General features: G+C 50.3%; 1 protein-coding gene across 1 annotated transcript in view; it reads right to left on the bottom strand.

Annotated features, from left to right (window-relative positions):
* LOC138795366 (uncharacterized) overlaps positions 1-19198 on the bottom strand; it is a 39398-nt gene that overhangs the window by 9923 nt on the left and 10277 nt on the right. Inside the window, exons 4-6 of the mRNA XM_069974352.1 lie at positions 15697-15898; positions 13389-13549; positions 248-371 (exon numbers count right to left, since the gene is read on the bottom strand). Coding sequence (XP_069830453.1) covers positions 248-371; positions 13389-13549; positions 15697-15898 — 487 coding nt within the window. The remainder of the gene's footprint in view (positions 1-247; positions 372-13388; positions 13550-15696; positions 15899-19198) is intronic.

Below are 19198 nucleotides of genomic sequence, written 5' to 3'. Positions count from 1 at the left end.
AGCTCCATCATGGGGCCATCAAGGTCAATGGTCCTTGTAATGTCCTGGCATACAGCAGATACTCCAGATACTAGATACTCCAGATACTAGATACCCCAGATACTATATACTCCAGATACTAGATACTCCAGATACTAGATACTCCAGATACTAGATACTCCAGATACTAGATACTCCAGATACTAGATACTCCAGATACTAGATACTCCAGATACTAGATACTCTAGATACTCCAGATACTATATACCAGCGCTTCGGTCCCTGCCTGGAGTCAGCTTAGGCCCCGCAGATTGAGGGGGTACATGGGAGGAAGTACAGTCTAGCTTCCTGCAGTGATAAACCTCTGACAGGCACAAGGAGTCCTGCAGCCTCTGCGTGTATCAGTGTAGAAGCTGATAAGGCATGGAGGTCCTGCGCACTGGTCTTTAACCCTATCAGCTCCTGCACTGATAACTGCCGCAAGCTGCGGGATCAGGTGTCTGTGTCCAAGGTTAATCAGTTCAGAATATGCTGCAGGGGTGTCTGTGCCAATAGGCGGCCGCCATCAGAGCCGTATGCACATGTACAGCAAGCGTCTTAAATGATTATGCTTAACAAAGACCCCTGATGGAAACGGCGTTGGGTCCTCAAGAGAAAGACTATATCTACTAAAAGGAAAGTAAAAACTGTATTATCATATATGTTAAATTGCACTAAGAAGTCTCCTGTTTACAAAAAGCACACCTGCACTATAGGACTAAGCCAAAGGAACCAGTGGAATAGTGCAATTACAAGTGCAATAAATACAAGGACTGGTGCAATATTTACAAATACTGTTCACATGTTGCGATAATTTTGTATAAAGGTCAGAACATATAGAAATAGGATGGTGGCCGATATAGATTAGGTGGTGAGTCACGTGTGTCTAAGGTTTTTTATTTTAATCTATGAAATAAAAGTGATATTTTTTAAAAAGGTTTTTTTCTCAACTCAGTGATTAATAATACTACAAAACCTATAAAGAGTTATACATCTCAGTGTGCCAATAGGGACACACAGTCCTCAGAGCTGTCACAGCCAGCAGTAAAACAAAGCTGGCAGCAGAACAGGAGCAAAGTGACTCCGACCCGTGACTGGCAGGGCAGTAGGCTTTCTCCTCTATTGTCCTCCATTCTGTAATGGTACGTACTGGGGCCCATCTTCCACTCTCACTGGGTCCTTCCTTCCTGCACAAGGTCTTGACACTTGTATCCCGGACCTTGTGCACAGCGGCATCAGCAAACTCTAAGAAGGTCCCAATGCAAGGTAGCATCAGGACGGTGTGTGTGCACTGAGCTCCCTGTGTGCACTGAGCTCCCTGTGTGCACTGAGCTCCCTGTGTGCATACCTCCCAACTTTTGCAAAGAGCAAAGAGGGACCTGTGCACCGTGGTCCCCATAGCCACGCCCCCATAGCGGGCCTCCATAGCCACACCCCCATAGCAACCCTCCATAGCCTTGCCCCCATAGCAACCCTCCATAGCCACTCCCCTACAGTCACCACATGCTGCTGACTGAATAGTGCCCTATACAGTATCCAATCCCCCAAAAATGCCCTATATAGTATCCAATCGCCCATTATAGTGCCCCACATAGTATCCAATGCCCCCATATAGAGCCCCACATAGTAGCCTATGCCCCCATATAGTGCCCCACATAGTATCCAATCCCCCATATAGTGCCCCACATAGTATCCAATCCCCCATATAGTGCCCCACATAGTAGCCAATGCCCCATACAGTGCCCACATAGTAGCCAATGCCCCCATATAGTGCCCCACATAGTAGCCAATCCCCCCATATAGTGCCCCACATAGTAGCCAATCCCCATATAGTGCGCCACATAGTAGCCAATGCCCCCATATAGTGCCCCACATATTATCCAATCCCCCCATATATGCCCCACATAGTAGCCAATCCCCCCATATATGCCCCACATAGTAGCCAATCCCCCATATATGCCCCACATAGTAGCCAATTTTATATGTGGCCCCAGCGAAAAAAACAATAAACCAGTAACTCACCTGTCCGCCGGTCCCAGCAGCTCCTCTCCCGGCAGAGCGCGCACTCCCGTCATCCTCCGGGGCTGGCAGCAGGGTATACAGACACTGTGCCGGAAGTGATTCATGACAGAGGCTGCACAATAATTGTGTCCTGCAGCAAGTGACCTGATGGCATCACCAGACTATGTCTCTATGTGGCAGCAAGGAGTATGTAAGTTACAGCCTACCTACAAAACTAATATGGAGACCAACCTAGCTACCTATGTACTTTGTATCAACCTACCTAACATGGAGGGGGTTTACTTATGTACTTCATATTCAATGGTGGGGGGTACCGACTAATGTAATACTAGGGCTCTACCTACTACCATAATTCCAGTCAGTCTACCTTTCCTAAATTAGAGTCTATTATAATTATAATTATTATAATATTATATTATATATTATAATAAATAATAGGGGCCTACCTAATTTGAGGGCTCCATCTCTTTATTGAGCCATATTGGTGCAAAGGGGGCAACATTGATGGATAGACCAAACCACAAAATGGCACTTTAAAAATTACAACCTGGGGGATTAGCAATGGGAGGATGCCTAAATAGGGTGATGCTGTCTACTGGGGAGGGGGCTAACTACCAGGGATTACCTATCAGGGATGTCTGTAATGGGGAATGCTACATACTGGGGGGCTTACTATCAGAGGGGGAGGCCTATGACCTATGAGTGGAACTAGTGAACAGCACATGGTGAATAATACCTTTGGGGTACCTACCTGCACACATATGCCTAACTACTATATAGATGCCCAGGGGCAAGTGGTTGTGGGGTGATTACTATATGGATGCACAGAAGGGCCTAATTACTTCATGGATGCAGATGAAACTAACTGTAGATCGGGGCACAGAGGCTACCTATACTGTGTGCAGGCAAGGTGAGGCATGACTACTAGATGGATGCACAGATGAGGGCTAGTTACTATATGGAGGCATAGAGGGGCCTAACAACTATATGAAGGCTGAGAGGGGGCATGAAACTACTATAAAGATATTAAGGCACAGAGGCACTTAACTACTATATGGGGGCACCGAGGGGGCCGTTTCTACTATGTGAGTGGATAAAGCGGGCTGCAAGGGGACATGTATCTGGCTACAAGGGGGAGGTGTATGGCTGCAAGGGGACATGTATCTGGCTACAAGGGGACATGTATCTGGCTACAAGGGGGAGGTGTATGGCTGCAAGGGGACATGTATCTGGCTACAAGGGGACATGTATCTAAATACAAGGGGACATGTATCTGGCTACAAGGGGGAGGTGTATGGCTGCAAGGGGACATGTATCTGGCTACAAGGGGACATGTATCTGGCTACAAGGGGGAGGTGTATGGCTGCAAGGGGACATGTATCTGGCTTCTGGGGGAGGGGGGAGAGGAGACAGAAAAGGAGACATACCTGGCTAGGGGCATATCCGGCTGCAGGGGGCATGCCTGGCTAGTGGTATATCTGGCTGAGTGGGTATGCCTGGCTAGTGGAATATCCGGCTGCAGGGGCATACGAAGCTAGGGGCATATCTGTCTGAAAGGGGCATACCTAGTAGAAAGGGAGATATGTGGCTGCAGGGGGCATATGTGACTGTATGGGGCATACCTAGCTGAAAGGGGCACATTTGGCTGCAGGGGGCATACTTAGTTGTATGTGTCTTACCTGGGGCATAGCTGACTGCAAGGGACATACCTAGCTACTGGAGGAGTACCTGGCTACAGGCCTTTTTATTTAAAGGGGCATCTCGCTACAGGGTGGGCATTATTACTGGCCACTGGGCTGTTATTATTGGGAAGGAGGCATTAATATTGGCTACAAGGGGCATTAGTACTAGGGAAAGGGGGATTTATAATTGGGGAAGAGGGCATTATTACTGATGATGGTGAGAAGGAGAATTATTAGTCATTACTTGAGTATTATTACTGGGTCCTACAGATCAGTCACATTGTTATGGGGGGGGGGGGGAATCTGATCTGTTGATCAATTGCTGACAGACATTTCATACAGGTCCTATGGCAGCAGTGTATTCTCAACCTTTTTAAGGCAACGTTTCCAATCGATTGCATCCTTGGGGGTACTCATCACATGGGGCTACTTGGCTTGAAAAGGTTGAGAAACACTGGTCTAGATGGTGGTATCGGGCAATGCATAGTAGTAGGTGTTTGTTGGTGAGGCCCGAGCATCAATATGGAAAGCCAAGTGAGGCCCGAGAACAAAAAGTTTGAGAAGCACTGCTATATACTCCAGATATAGAGACGTTGTCTGTAGCGCTCTAGTAGAGTAAATCTAGAAGAAGGTTCAGAGAATGAAACTTCATGGTCTTCTGGACACGATAGAAGAGACAATAAGTATGTGTGTATATCATCTTTCTCTTTACTTCTTTCATACACACTCCTCACCCACTCACAGCACAGCTTATATGTGCTGTAGGAAGGAAGTCACATGGGTAGAAAAAGTGTAAGGGTCTTCGACTTGGGATTCTGTAGAGGAAGGACGCAAGCTAGGATGCTCCCTACAGCAGTCAAGTTGCGCCTTGGCTCCTGCCAGGTCCCCCAGTTCCAGTGAGTTGTGGTTTAGAAGTTGAGCAGAGCACATGCATATGTAAGACCTAGAAACAGTTTTCCCACAAGCAGCACTATCCAACACAGTTTTAAGTCACTATTAGAGAGGAGAAGTCAGCGATCCTCTTAACCCATGCCGGGAACCAGAAGGAACACCGTGCAGGATGGTATCCATAAAGTGTAAAGGAACTGATCCGGATAGAGCAAAGTTGCTAAAAGCCTAGGCACTCTCTCTTGCAGCGAGGGTGTAAGCAGGGAACCCTCAGCATACTGCTTATCCCAGGTAACAAGGTCTGGGGCTTGTGTCACCCTCTAGGAAGGGTCACCCGACACTGGTGGGCAATAGGTGGTGCAAAGACCAAAGAGTCAAAACACAGGCACAAGTATTCCATCTTCTTTCAAGTATTTTACTTATTGTACCTCTCGAAGTTCCGGCAGAGCACAGTACTACTTGGGTTGGAACTTTCTCGACATCCTCCTCTCTACTCCTCTGAACTTTCTACCTCTCAACACACAACTCAGCCAACATAGCTGTATCTCCTCTTTCACTCTCAGTATAGATGTTCTCCTTCAAGCCTAAAAGTACCGTATCAAGGCAAAGTTGTATAATCTGCTTTCTATATCAAGTAAACAGATTTTATTTATTGTAACGGGACTCTGTGGTTATAACTAAACACCTACACAGTGCTCACAACTTCCTTGGGTCATCTCCCCTTTCTGTGGGTGTCAGCGCCAATCGTCCGGGTGGGTCACTACTCCACTCCGGACCACCATGATAATTGCCCAAGGTACCCCCAAACAGCCCGGCAGGAGACTGTCCACAGGGGAAAAAGGTATAGCCAGCCTACTCCACATCAAAGCAGGTGTGCCACCGCACCTGTGTGCCCATGCAGCACTGGTGTCACGACAACATACTACCTGGCTGGGCTGTGCCTCGACCATCCACCACAGGAGTGGCGTCACACTTTACTACCTGGCAAGTGACCGGTTGCACCGCCTCACAGAGGTGCACCACAATTCTGCCCAGACGATCCTTAGATTGTCCTGGTGACCCATAGAAAAGAGTGACGGTCTACTCCCACCACTCTTATTACATGGAGCAATGGCCAGCAGACCATCGCTAACAGTAGGGATAAGCGATTATACAGTAAGGACGAAGCGAAGCGGCGCTTTGAAGTGTGCTTCGCTCCGTACCGCTTCTCCATAGGTGCTGGAAAAATGATGGATCCAGTCCTGGGAAACTAAGAGAAGATTCCCAGGACGAGATCCATCTTTTCCCAGCACCTGCGAAGGAGCGTCGCGGGGTGGAGCACACTTCAAATCGCCGCAGCCTGATGAGCGGCATACAGATAGGGACAATGCGCTTCGCTTCGTCCTTACTGTATATTCGCTCATCCATAGCTATCAGAATTTTAGAACTTGTTGCAGGGTAACGATCAGCCGACCTTGTGCATTGTGCAAGCTATTACACGGAGCGATTATTGGCCGGAACGACTGGTAATTGGCCAAGTAAAGCTAATAATCGTTTCATGCAATGTGGCCCTTAGACTTGTTCTTCCCTTTAACCCTTGCAGTGACATTTGATGGTGTCTCATAGACCTGACTCCCCGCACCCTGCAGCCTGGATGGTGTCAGACCTGTCACACCCAGCTCGGTGAGGCCTCATCATCCTTACACATTGGAGCAGCTCAGGGTCGCCATACTCCTGTGTTCTCTGACTATACAGAAAGGGAGTACAAATCAGAGATACCTACATGGGGATACCTGGGGGGGGTCTACCTACATGGTGATCTTCAGGGGGGCTATCTACCGGGGAATACCTATTTGAGTAACTACCTATGGGAGATCCCTATGGGGGGGCGTCTATCTACAGGGGGATACCTACTTAAGTGACTACCTACAAGGGGGTATCTACATGAGTGGATTCCTACATGGACATCTACTTACAGGGGGATACCAACATGGAGGGACTACCTATGCTGGGGTAAAACCTATGGGGGGTATGCACAGGGGATACCTACTTTAGAGGGACTACCTAGATGGGGGATTCCCACAGGGGGAGATACCTACAGAAGGAATACCTACACAGGGGTACTACCTATAGGGAGAATATCTATATGGGGTGGGATATTTACATGAGAGACTACCTACAAGGGGTTACCTACCTAGGGGGGCTATCTACAGGAGATAAGTGCATGGGGGAGAGGGCTATCTACAGGGGATAACTGCATGGGGGGCTATCTACAGGGGATAACTACATGAGGGGCTATCTACAGGGGATAACTGCATGGGGGGCTATCTACAGGGGATAACTGCATGGGGGGCTATCTACAGGAAATAACTGCATGGGGGGCTATCTACAGGGGATAACAGCTTAGAAGGCTATCTACAGGGGATAACTGCATGGGGGAGAGGGCTATCTACAGGAACACCTGCATTAGGGGGGGCTATCTACAGGGGATAACTACATGGGGGGCTATCTACAGGGGATAACAGCATGGGGGGGGCATCTACAGGGGATAACTGCATGGGGGGCAATCTACAGGGGATAACAGCTTGGGGGGCTATCTACAGGGGATAACTGCATGGGGGGGCTATCTACAGGGGATTACTGCTTGGGGGGCAATCTACAGGGGATAACAGCTTGGGGGGCTATCTACAGGGGATATATGCATGGGGGACTATCTAAAGGGCATAACAGAATGGGGGGGATATCTACAAGGGATAACTGCATGGGGGGCTATGTACAGGGGATAACTGCATGGGGGGCTATCTACAGGGGATAACTGCATGGGGGGCTATCTACAGGGGATAACTGCATGGGGGGCTATCTACAGGGGATAACTGCATGGGGGGCTATATACAGGGGATAACTGCATGGGGGGCTATCTACAGGGAACACCTGCATGGGGGGGCTGTCTACAGGGAACACCTGCATGGGGGGCTATCTACAGGGGATAACTGCATGGGGGCTATCTACAGGGGATAACTGCATGGGGGACTATCTAAAGGGCATAACAGAATGGGGGGGCTATTTACAGGGGATAACTGCATGGGGGGCTATGTACAGGGGATAGCTGCATGGGGGGGCTATCTACAGGGGATAACTGCATGGGGGGCTATATACAGGGGATAACTGCATGGGGGCTATTTACAGGAGATAACTGCATGGGGGGCTATCTACAGGGAACACCTGCATGGGGGGGCTATCTACAGGGAACACCTGCATGGGGGGCTATCTACAGGGGATAACTGCATGGGGGGCTATCTACAGGGGATAACTGCATGGGGGCTATTTACAGGGGATAACTGCATGGGGGGCTATCTACAGGGGATAACTGCATGGGGGGCTATCTACAGGGGATAACTGCATGGGGGCTATTTACAGGGGATAACTGCATGGGGGGCTATCTACAGGGGATAACTGCATGGGGGGCTATCTACAGGGGATAACTGCATGGGGGGCTATCTACAGGGGATAACTGCATGGGGAGCTATCTACAGGGGATAACTGCATGGGGGGCTATCTACAGGGGATAACTGCATGGGGGGCTATATACAGGGTATAACTGCATGGGGCTATCTAAAGGAGATAACTGCATGGGGGGGCTATCTACAGGGGATAACTGCATGGGGGGCTATCTACAGGGGATAACTGCATGGGGGGCTATATACAGGGGATAACTGCATGGGGGGCTATCTACAGGGGATAACTGCATGGGGGGCTATACACAGGGTATAACTGCATGGGGCTATCTAAAGGAGATAACTGCATGGGGGGGCTATCTACAGGGGATAACTGCATGGTATCAGTTTTTGGCGCTGCATGAGACAGTCTGAGAGAAGGGGCCACTAAGGCTCTGTCACCTAAGGATCATTTAGATTGGCATATGGGCACATGCTACTGTGCACTGTATATATATATATATATATATATATATATATATATATACTGACGATTACACCCAATATATATATATATATATATATATACACACACACACTGGTGCCTTGGATTTGGAGTGTAATCCGTTCCAGGACGGCGCTTGTAATCCAAATCAACTCTTACACCAAAGCAAATTTTCCCATACGAAATCACTGATCTGCAGACAATTGGTTCCACCCCCCAAATATACTGATATATTCTGAATAACATGGAGACGAGATGAAACATTCAGAAGCTGCAGAATCTGTGATATTATAAGTTACTGTACAGTAATGGAGAGGATGGGAAACACAAGGGCGGACAGAGACTGCAGGGAGTATGAAGGAATGAGCAGGGCAGGTGTGGGCACATACATGCAGCACTCTCTGTCCGGGGAGAGAGGGGTTACAGCTATGGAGGGATTACCTCCACAGTCCTGTCCCCTGATGTAAGCCCCAGCCTGAAGTGGATCTGCTATCATTTGGAAGGTGGGGGAGACTTTGTGGGTCAGAGTACAGGGCTGTAGACCCCGCTATGCAGACCATGCCCCTCCCCCACTCCCCCTCCCACTTAGTACAGGGAGCTCTTACACCAAAGCAATGCTCTTACACCAAGTTACAATTTTGAAAAACTGTGAGCTCTTACACCAAGTTACTCTTAAACCAAGGTACCAAGAATAATAGCAGATACCTTCTGAGGAGCCCACGTAGCACAGGATGAGAAGCAGTAAAGAGCCGGTGAGTGGAGCCATGTCTGCTGTCCTGGAGATGAAGGCGCTGATCCCCTTGTTATGGGGGAGGGGGGGACGGTTCTTTTTATTATCTGTATTATACAATGGCGGTCACGCACGGCTTCACTATAACATTACAGCATTGTTCTCACAGATTTATGATCGGTCAGTAACAGCTCCTGGGTCAGTCTCCATAGTGTGAGACCAACTTCTCATATTGCTGGATGAAATTTTCCATAAAAGTTTGCAAATCCTGGATGGCGCTGAGCGGCTTCCATATTGGAGCAGTTACCACGGCCTCAAAGATTATACTGGAATCCAAAGCTCCTGGAGAGATGAGTCGTGATGAGCCGAAATTCGGGTGCCACAGATTCGGCTGAGCTGAACCCAAACTTGAGCCCATACTCCAACCCCTTTAAAGTCAATGGGGACCCGATATTTTGGGCCCAAAAATGGCTGTAAAATGGGTGTGGGAAAGGGCAGAGGGTCGAAAAACGACCAAAATGAGGGTAAGAACAAGGCAATTGTCCAGGCTGTAACCGGAAAAGTATTGAAAATAGTAAGATAAAACAAAAGAAATAAATGAGTGTCAAGGCTAGGGAGACACGGACAAAACTGGACAGTGAGGGGGGGCGTGGCTAGCTATGGGAGAGTGAGGACGCACGACTCCTGAGCTCCGATCCTTATCTACTCCCATCCGCTTTGGACAGGCCGACATCCATGGGGAAAACAGCAAAAAAGAACAAGGGGAAGCCCTCCACCCGTCCTGCTTCCCCCCAAGGCGATATTGAGAGCTATTTCACCAGATCGCAGCAGCAGCAGCTCCTGCAGGACCACGGCATGGCGGAGGCCGCCATCTTCCCCCTAGCCGCTTCTCCCCTGACTTCCGCTCCCCCTTCAGCCCAGACCTCGGAGGGCTCATCACCTGCCACTGAACAGGCAGCGAGGACACAGCCGCACCGTCACCTTACCGGCTCCTCTCCGACCACCACCGCACATGCTGGACCCCGTCACTGCGGCCCGCCATCGGGCGCTCCGCCGGCTTCCGCTCCAGACTCCGCTCTGGACACTGTGGCGGCGGCAGCGGGACCCTCGTTGTCAGAGGGCTTGGCGCACTCTCCTCCGCTGGGCTCCCGCGTCAGTCCTTCTCTTCTTCTGCCCCCGCAAACGGATCCCGTGAGTACGCAGACACCACGTGGCTCCCAAGATGGCCGCCCGCATCCGGAGCGCGGTTCAGCATCTCCCGGCTCTCAAGGGGGGCAGTCTTCTCTCCCAGCTCCTGCTCCTGTGGAGGTCTGTCTGGTCTCCACCGCAGGTATGCAGCAGCCCTCTCCTTTGCTGGATCTGCTCCTGGATGCCCCACAGGAGACATATGGGGCTGCCCCCTCACCGTCGGGGCTCCCTCCCCAGCAGCCCAGGCGGGCCTCCATAGCCTCCTCTCCCTCACAGGATGCCTGGACAGTCCCCCACAGCACCTGGTCCCTAAGTCTCTCCCACAGCCGGGGGCACCCCCATCCCCAAACTGGTCCACGGGGTCTTCATGGGACTCATCATCCCCCCATCATACCCCTACTCATGCCATGCAGGCACCGCATGGCTCTCTACCCTTGCTGCAACACACTAATGCAGGGGCCTCTCCCTCCCCTGAGCCGTGCAATAGTCTGGACCGCACACCACCAATTTTGCGTCCACAGCCTGCCGCTCAGCCACCGGGGAGCCGCCAGGATATGACTTTGCTGACATCCTCCCCTGCCTACGCCGGTTCCTTCTCGGCCCCTGTAAAACTTGTCACGATTGCTGACCTCCAACAGCTGACCCTCTCATTACCTACTAAAGCGGACTTCTCCGAGCTGGCTCAACAATTAGTGGCTGAATGTAAACGTGAATTTGCTCAGTTCCGCTCCGAAGTCTCATCATTGTCCAACCGCCTGACCCAGGTGGAATCAGGCCAAGAATCCTCAGCATCTACGCTACAGGCTCTCCAGACTCAGGTGAAGGAGCACGCAGACCAGTTGTTCACCTTGCAACAGCACTTGGATGACGTGGAGAATAGGAATAGGAGGAATAACCTCCGAATCCGTGGCCTTCCTGAGACTGTACCTCCTGGCGACCTTTTCGCAGTTCTTACTTCTCTTTTCAATGACATTCTGGAAAGGCCCGCCGGCTCACACATCGAACTAGATAGAGCCCACCGAGCCCTTCGTCCCCCTAGCTCTGACGACCAACGTCCGAGGGACGTAATCTGTAGGGTGCACTTTTATGCGACTAAAGAGGAGATTCTTCAGAAAGCCAGACGCAGACGCCAGCTGCTTTACAAGAACACCCAAATTTACCTCTTCTCTGACCTGTCTCGTCACACGTTGGCCCAAAGGGCCGCTTTGAAACCATTGCTGTCAGCGCTCCAAGACCGCAACATCCCTTACAGATGGGGTTTCCCGTTTGCCCTGACAGTCAGAAGAAGCGGCCGAGTATTCACCCTACGGTCACCTGATGATCTGCCGGAATTTCTTCAAGATCTGGACCTCCCTGATGTGACGCTTCCTGAATGGCCCACCCTCACCTCTCTGTCAACAAAGCGCCCTCTTCAACGCCACCAAGAGGGGCCATCGAGATCTCCGCCTGCGGGGACGGGTCTCTCTCCTAGACCTTCCCGGCCAAGAACCTCGCGACAGCGGGACCCTCCTCAGGGTCGCCGCTCCCACCAGACCGAGGACTAGCCGGTCACCCTGGACTACGAGCTTGCACTCTCTCCTTCCCTTTATGCAAGTGCAGCAATAGCCCTGGTTCCCCCTATTGGTAAAACTCCCCACTCAGGCATTAGGCCCCATTGGTCAGTTTCCCTTTTATTTGTGCCTGTCCGTTATGCACCTTATCTCTATAATTTTCATGGAGTATTGTTCGGAGTATTTAATGGTGATTTACTTACTTCCTTCCTACCACGGTCCCCCCAATAGGTAGGAGATAGTCTAGTTTCTTTTTGACTCTTGACACTCCGTGTCTTTGTTGCTACTTCTAGGTACAGCAGCAGTCGCTATTCAACTGCTTGTTTTGTTGTATTTCCTTCTTAATTTGTCTTACGTATTTTTCTTTCCCCCTCTTTTTCTCCCCCACAGACTTACCCTTGCTTTCCTTCCTCATTGCTGGAATCCCGAGCGCTCCGGACATCCTTCTTCTACTAATCAATGGCCGCACTCCACATTGCCTCTTTCAACGCCAAAGGTCTGAATATCCCTGAAAAACGTGCCCAGGTATTGTATCACCTGCACCGCAAAACATCACACATAGTTTGCTTACAAGAAACTCACTTCAAAGCTGGCCATGCCCCTAACATCAAACACAAACACTACACCACGTGGATACTCGCTAACAATCCAGAGTCTAGGTCTAAAGGGGTTGCCATAGCAATCCACAAATCCCTGGCCCATCATATCTTGCATTCTGTGATAGATCCTGCAGCCCGCTACATCATCCTAGCCCTTTCGATTGGTGGACAAGAATTCACTATCATTAACGCTTATGCCCCTAACTCCAACCAAGCCGATTTTCTCACACACCTGGTTGACTTAGCCCTTCCTCATATACGAGGGACTGTGGTGCTGTGTGGGGACTTTAACCTCACCCTCGACCCTACCCTGGACAATTCGTCTGGGCGGTCGAGTATCTCTTATGCCTCCATTAAGAGGGTGAAACGGTCCTTTGCCCAAATACAACTATGCGACTCGTGGAGGTTGCTCCATCCATCAGACCGTGATTACAGTTTTTTCTCCTCCCCACATGGCACCTACAGCCGTCTCGATTATATTATGTTACAACACAGCGCACTTCCCTGGCTGGTCTCTACGCAAATCGGCAATATCCTTTGGTCGGACCACGCCCCTATATTTTGCTCTCTACGCCTACCCCACTTAGTTAAACCCTCCTGGTCATGGAGACTAAATGAGTCCTTGCTACAAGACACGGTCTGTTTGGCGGACCTTAAACAGTCTATCTCTGGCTTTTTGCAGGACCACATTAATGATCCCACCGCTCCCTTCCTGAAGTGGGAGGCGCTGAAGTGCGTCCTGCGGGGTGTGCTAATTAAGCATGGTGCCCGTCTCAAACGTGGGAAAGCTCACTCTCTTTCCAAGGCACTCCAGAAAGTGACCAGCCTCGAACTGGCTCACAAGCGGGCCCTTTCCACTTCGGTGCTGCGAGACCTTCAACTCGCCAGACTCGAGGTGAAGCGTCTCCTGGAGGTATCTTGGGGCCGCATACTTCAGGTTTGTAGGAGCCGATTCTATGAATACGGCAATAAAAGTGGCCGCATGTTAGCCAGGGCGATACGGTCCCGCATAGCTCACTCGCATATCGCCTGCATCATGTCACGATGTGGGACCAAGAAGCACACCACGCGGGACATTTCTGTGCAATTCCACTCTTTCTACTCCAATCTGTATAATTTACCCCCCCCACAATCCCGGGGCCCCCGTCATCCCCCTTCCACCATCTCTCGGAGGACGATCTAGCTCCTCTGGAGGAGCCGTTCTCCTCTGTGGAGTTGGCCTCGGCAATTGGGGATCTGCCTGGTGGAAAGAGCCCGGGGCCGGACGGCTTCACGGCCAAGTTTTACAAGGAGCTATCCACACTCCTGCTCCCGATCATGCTTCCTGCCTTCAATTCCATAGGCCCCGACTCCCCCTTGCCGACGCATTCTACCACCGCCCATGTTGTGGTCCTGCCGAAGCCAGGGAAGGATCCCCAACAGTGCGGCAGCTACAGGCCCATCTCCCTTTTGAACGTTGATTTAAAGTTGTACTCCAAACTGCTAGCCAACAGATTGAACACTGTTTTACCCACCCTCATCCATCCCGACCAGGTGGGGTTTGTGCCGGGGAGGGAAGCCAGGGACAACACCATCAAGACTCTGGACATTATCCACCACGCCAAGTCTCATGGGACCCCCCTATTGGTCCTCTCGCTTGACGCTGAGAAGGCTTTTGACAGGATATCCTGGTCCTCCCTGGCACAAACCCTACAACATGTCGGCTTGGGCCCCCATTTTACATCCAAGATCCTCGCCCTGTATTCATCCCCTACGGCACGGTTAAAAATAAATGGCACACTCTCGGATCCCTTTCCCATTTTAAATGGCACAAGACAGGGCTGCCCTCTATCCCCCATCCTATATGTCCTGGTCATGGAGCACCTTATGGAGGTTATTCGGGCAGATCCGGCTATCCACGGGGTCACTATAAAGGACAGGGAATATAAATGTTCCGCATTTGCGGATGACTTACTAGTTTACCTCACCGACCCGTTAATCTCCCTCCCCTCCTTGATGGCCCGCCTAGCAGAATTTGGCTCTTGGTCCAACTTCAAGATCAATTTCTCGAAATCGGAGGCGCTTGGTGTCTCCTTGCCCACACGGACTGCTCACACTTTGCAATCCTCTTTCCCGTTCTCCTGGCCTTCGCAGGGTATCACCTACCTAGGCATAAAAATTCCCCCTAATTTATCCTCCCTCTTTGCTGCAAACTTTATCCCCTTGTTGGGAAGGTTTCGGAAAGATTTGGAGAGCTGGGACCGTGCTGAGTTCTCCTGGTTTGGGAGGATTAGCATTGTAAAAATGACCCTCCTCCCCCGGTTGCTATATCTTTTACAAACCATCCCCATAATTATCCCCTCCTCCTACTTTCGGCAGATTCAGAGGTGTTTTGGGGTCTTTGTGTGGGCATCGAGACGTCCCCGTCTCCGCCAGGTAACCTTGTCGCGTCCTAAGTTATTGGGTGGGGCCGGGTTGCCTGACTGCAAATTATACTATCTTTCCTGTGTTCATGCCCGCGTCCTCGACATGTTCCATAATGAACACAAAAAAGTGTGGGTCCTCTCCTCCACATCCCTCTCGACTATACCCTGGACCTGGGTTCCCTCCCCTTCCGACACCTCCTCCTTGTCTTTCTCCACCAGACACACGGCGGCTAGCCTTCATCAAGCGGGTAGAGGTGGGTCCCTGGTTGACCGTGCGGGCCCCCTGCTCCCTATCACTGATCATCCCGAATTTCCACCTGGCGCTTCCGCTTCTGCCTTTCTGGGCTACACCAAATCCCGCCCTCTCCGATTCCACCACGCCCTCTCTGCCACTTCGCTACGGCCGCTCTCTGACATCGTGCCCCCAGACGCCCCAGTAACCCGAGCCCCCTTTGCATATCTCCAACTTCGCCACTTCTACTCCTCCATAAGCAAAAATAAACAGTTGCATCGCTCTCTCACAGACTTTGAACGTCTCTGCTTAACCCCCTCTTGCCCCTCCCACGCCATCTCTACCATCTATGGACTGTTACTGGCCTCCGAGTCCCCACTGCTCCCTTCTTATTGTAGTCAATGGGAACGGGCGCTACATAAGACTTTCACGGCGGAACAATGGGCGAAATGTTTCGCTCTTACCCATAAAGCTGTCATAGCCACACGATCTCAGGAAACTTGCTATAAGATCCTTACCAGATGGTACCGGGTTCCCGAGGCCCTCCATAGATGGTATCCGGGGGTCCCTGGCGAATGCTGGAGGTGTGGCATGGACGTCGGCTCGATGTCTCACATCTGGTGGGCTTGCCCTAGACTGCAGCCGTTCTGGCAGGCAGTACTCAGTCTAATATTGGAAATCACGGGATCCCACGTCCCGCATACCCCGGAGGCTACCCTACTTTTCGGGTGTATACTTACTCTCCCCCCCCCCCCTCCTTACTTCCGACTTTCCTGTAGCCTGTGCAGTCTATGGCTCCCCCTCCTTCCCTTCTCCTCCCCGTTCTGCTCATAGATGCGCAGCTACTGCTCTTAGCATTTGACACTCCCCTGGGAGCTTCCATAATTATATTGACCTCTTGTGTTGCTTAGAGTTCGTTGACTTGAATTTGAATTCACTGTTTATTGCTTGGCTGCTCCAGCCAATAGCTGTTTGCCTCCAACCTCAGGAGCCCGTAAGCCATTGTTGCCTTTGTCCGCCCCGCTTGTAGCGGGACATCCCCTCCCCCCTTTTTTTTTTACTGTCTAGTTATTGTTTCAGTATTAACATGGTCTGTACCCTTCCTCCTTGTTTCTGTAACCCCTTAAGATATTTTCAATAAAAACCTTTTGAATAAGAATAACTGGACAGTGAACCCTGACGCTTGACCCAACCAATGTCCCTGCCTACTTGCCATGGACGGCCCTAAACGGCCGCGGACAACCACGGAGCCAGTCCCTACACTGAGTAGGTGCTACACAAAAATGCAGACAAACAAACACAATAAAGGAAAGTCAGCTAGCCAAGTCAAAAACCGAACGGGCGACGCAGTACAAAATCGGAAAGAGAGCGGATAGTCGGAGGTCAGGTAAAAGGTCAGAACACGGGCAGAGCAATAGCAAGGGAATAGGACTGGGAATGCAGGGAAAGGAGTAGGGGAGCTGGGACTAGTAACAACTAGTGATGAGCGAGCATCCTCGTCCGAGCTTCGTACTCGTTCGAGTATTAGGGTACTCGATGGTACTCGTTACTCGGACGAGCATCTCGTGATACTCCAGAAAATCTCATCATCCGTTTCCTGTAAGTTTGGGCGCTATTTCTCAGCCAATCAACATGCAGGAGACTCTTTGGTACATCCTGCGATGACGTGGGACCCATACATGTCGATAGCAGCGATTGGTTGGCCAGATTAGATGACCCTGGCATATAAAAATCTGGGCCAGCGGCGCTCGGCTCACATGCATGCTGAAAGAGATTAGGGACAGAGCTGCTGCTGGTCAGGGAGAGCGTTAGGGAGGGAATTAGCGTTCCTGTAGGCAGGGTATATACTAGCGAAACAACCAAACAGCCCTTGTAAGTAACGTTTTAGCTGCGGCCGCTGGTACCGGACATTGCCAGCGCCGCTGCCTTTCATCTTCCCCCACCATGAATCCACGGCGGGGGGAGATGAAATAAGTGTTCCTCAGACCCCAGATCAACCCCCCTAGTAGGGAATCACTAACCCCCCTCCCCTGGCGGCCATCAGATCCAAGATGGCTGCCGCCATCACTGTGAACAGACTATGGCACTCCTTCCCTTCTGAGCCCCGCTGTGTGCCCAAACAGTGGTTTGCGCCCACATATGGGGTTGTACTCAAGAGAACCTGCGTTACAAATTTTGGGGTGCTTTTTCTCTCATGTTCCTTTTGAAAATGAGAAACTTTAATCTAAACGTAAATATTATTGTAAAATTTTAATTTTCCATTTTTTTTACAGCCTAATGGTGAATACTTTCCTCAAGCCCCTGTAGGGTCAAAATGCTCATTATACCCCTAGATTAATTCTTTAAGGTCTGTAGTTTCCAAAATGGGGTCACTTATGGGGGTTTCCAGTACACAAGCCTCCTAAATCAACTTAAAAAAAGAACTGGTCCCTAAAAAAATCAGTTTTGGAAAGCTTTATGAAAATGTGATAATTTGCTGATAAAAGCCCTGTAACACCCTAAAAAAGTGAAATATGTTTACCAAATTATGCCAGAATAAAGAGGACATATCTATAATGTGACTTAGTAACTAATTTATGTGATACGACTTTCTTTTTTTAGAAGCAGAGAATTTCAAAGTTCGTAAAATGCTAATTTTTTACATTTTTCATGATATTTTGATGTTTTTGACGAAAAACACACAAAGTAGTAACCAAATTTTGCCACTAACATAAAGTACCATATGTTACGAAAAAACAATCTCAGAATCGCTAGCATACGTTACAGCATCACTGAGCTATAAGCGCATAAAGTGAGACAGGTCAGATTTTAAAAAATGAGCCTGGTCTTTTAGGTGCAAATAGGCTTGGTCTTCAAGGGGTTAAAGAAGTACGGATGACCGGCAGACTGTAGTGTGCAACGTGTGCCCCGCCAGGATCAGCAGGGGAGCCACCACTACCAGACTAACCACTACCAGCATGCACAGGCATATGAGAGCTAAACACCCCACTCAGTGGAACCAAGGCCGTTCAGCGACTGCAAGTCGCACCCCTGCTCCTTCCCCTGTGTCACGTGCTGGCTCTGTCAGTCCCCTCGCCCAGGCACGAACCCCTCACACCCTACACCCACCCCTTCACCTCCACTCTGCTCCACACCCTCCAGCAAGGTGTCCAAGCGCAGCGTTCAACTGTCCCTGCAGCAACTGTCCCTGCAGCAACTGTCCCTGCAGCAACTGTTCCTGCAGCAGACCTTTGCACTTAAGCACAAATACACAGCCACTCACCCGCATGCACAAGCCCTAAATGTGCACATAGGCAAACTGCTGAGCCTGGAGATGCTGTCCTATCGGCTGGTAGAGACAGAGGCTTTTAGGGACCTCATGGCGGCTGCTGTCCCTCAGTACTCTGCTGTGTCAGGTCTAATTTCTGCCTCATCTAATGGTCGGTAAAGGCCACTTTATGGTCTTTTTTTTTAATGTTCAATTCCAATTTTCAAATCAAATCGACTTCAATTCAAATGCTAATTTGAAAAGTGAAAATGTCATTTTGTAGCTGTTTCAAAGGCAGTAGTCAGCTGCTGGTCAGTCTAGTAAGTAAAAAAAAACAATTTATTAAGGGGGGGAGGAGGGGAGCAGTCAGCTTGTCAGGCACTGGCATGGGAACACTCTCCAAGGCCTTTGACCTTCAAAGTGACCTTCAGGCCTTTGACCTTGGTCGCATGTGCCTTGCCTATCTTGGTCTGGGTCAGCACTATTGTCTTGAGGTTGACCACCAGGCTGTTGCCCAGAATTTGGCGTAATGATGCGATTAGGCAGCCTCAGAGGCATCCATGCATGCTGCCCCTGCTGTTTTCTGTCCATTTCCATGGTGTTCCGTGGTGTTAGGCTGAGTTTTTGGGTGGTTCATATGCTACCTCTGGTTTAATGGTTTCCTGTGTCCTCACTGCCATGCTGTGTCAGGCTGAATTTTTTGGTGGTCCATATGCCTA

The sequence above is a fragment of the Dendropsophus ebraccatus genome, chromosome 6 (genome assembly GCF_027789765.1).
Source record: "Dendropsophus ebraccatus isolate aDenEbr1 chromosome 6, aDenEbr1.pat, whole genome shotgun sequence".
In the NCBI taxonomy this organism is placed as follows: domain Eukaryota; kingdom Metazoa; phylum Chordata; class Amphibia; order Anura; family Hylidae; genus Dendropsophus; species Dendropsophus ebraccatus.
The sequence above is the reverse complement of the archived record's forward strand: the minus strand, read 5'-3'. Positions and strand labels throughout refer to the sequence as shown.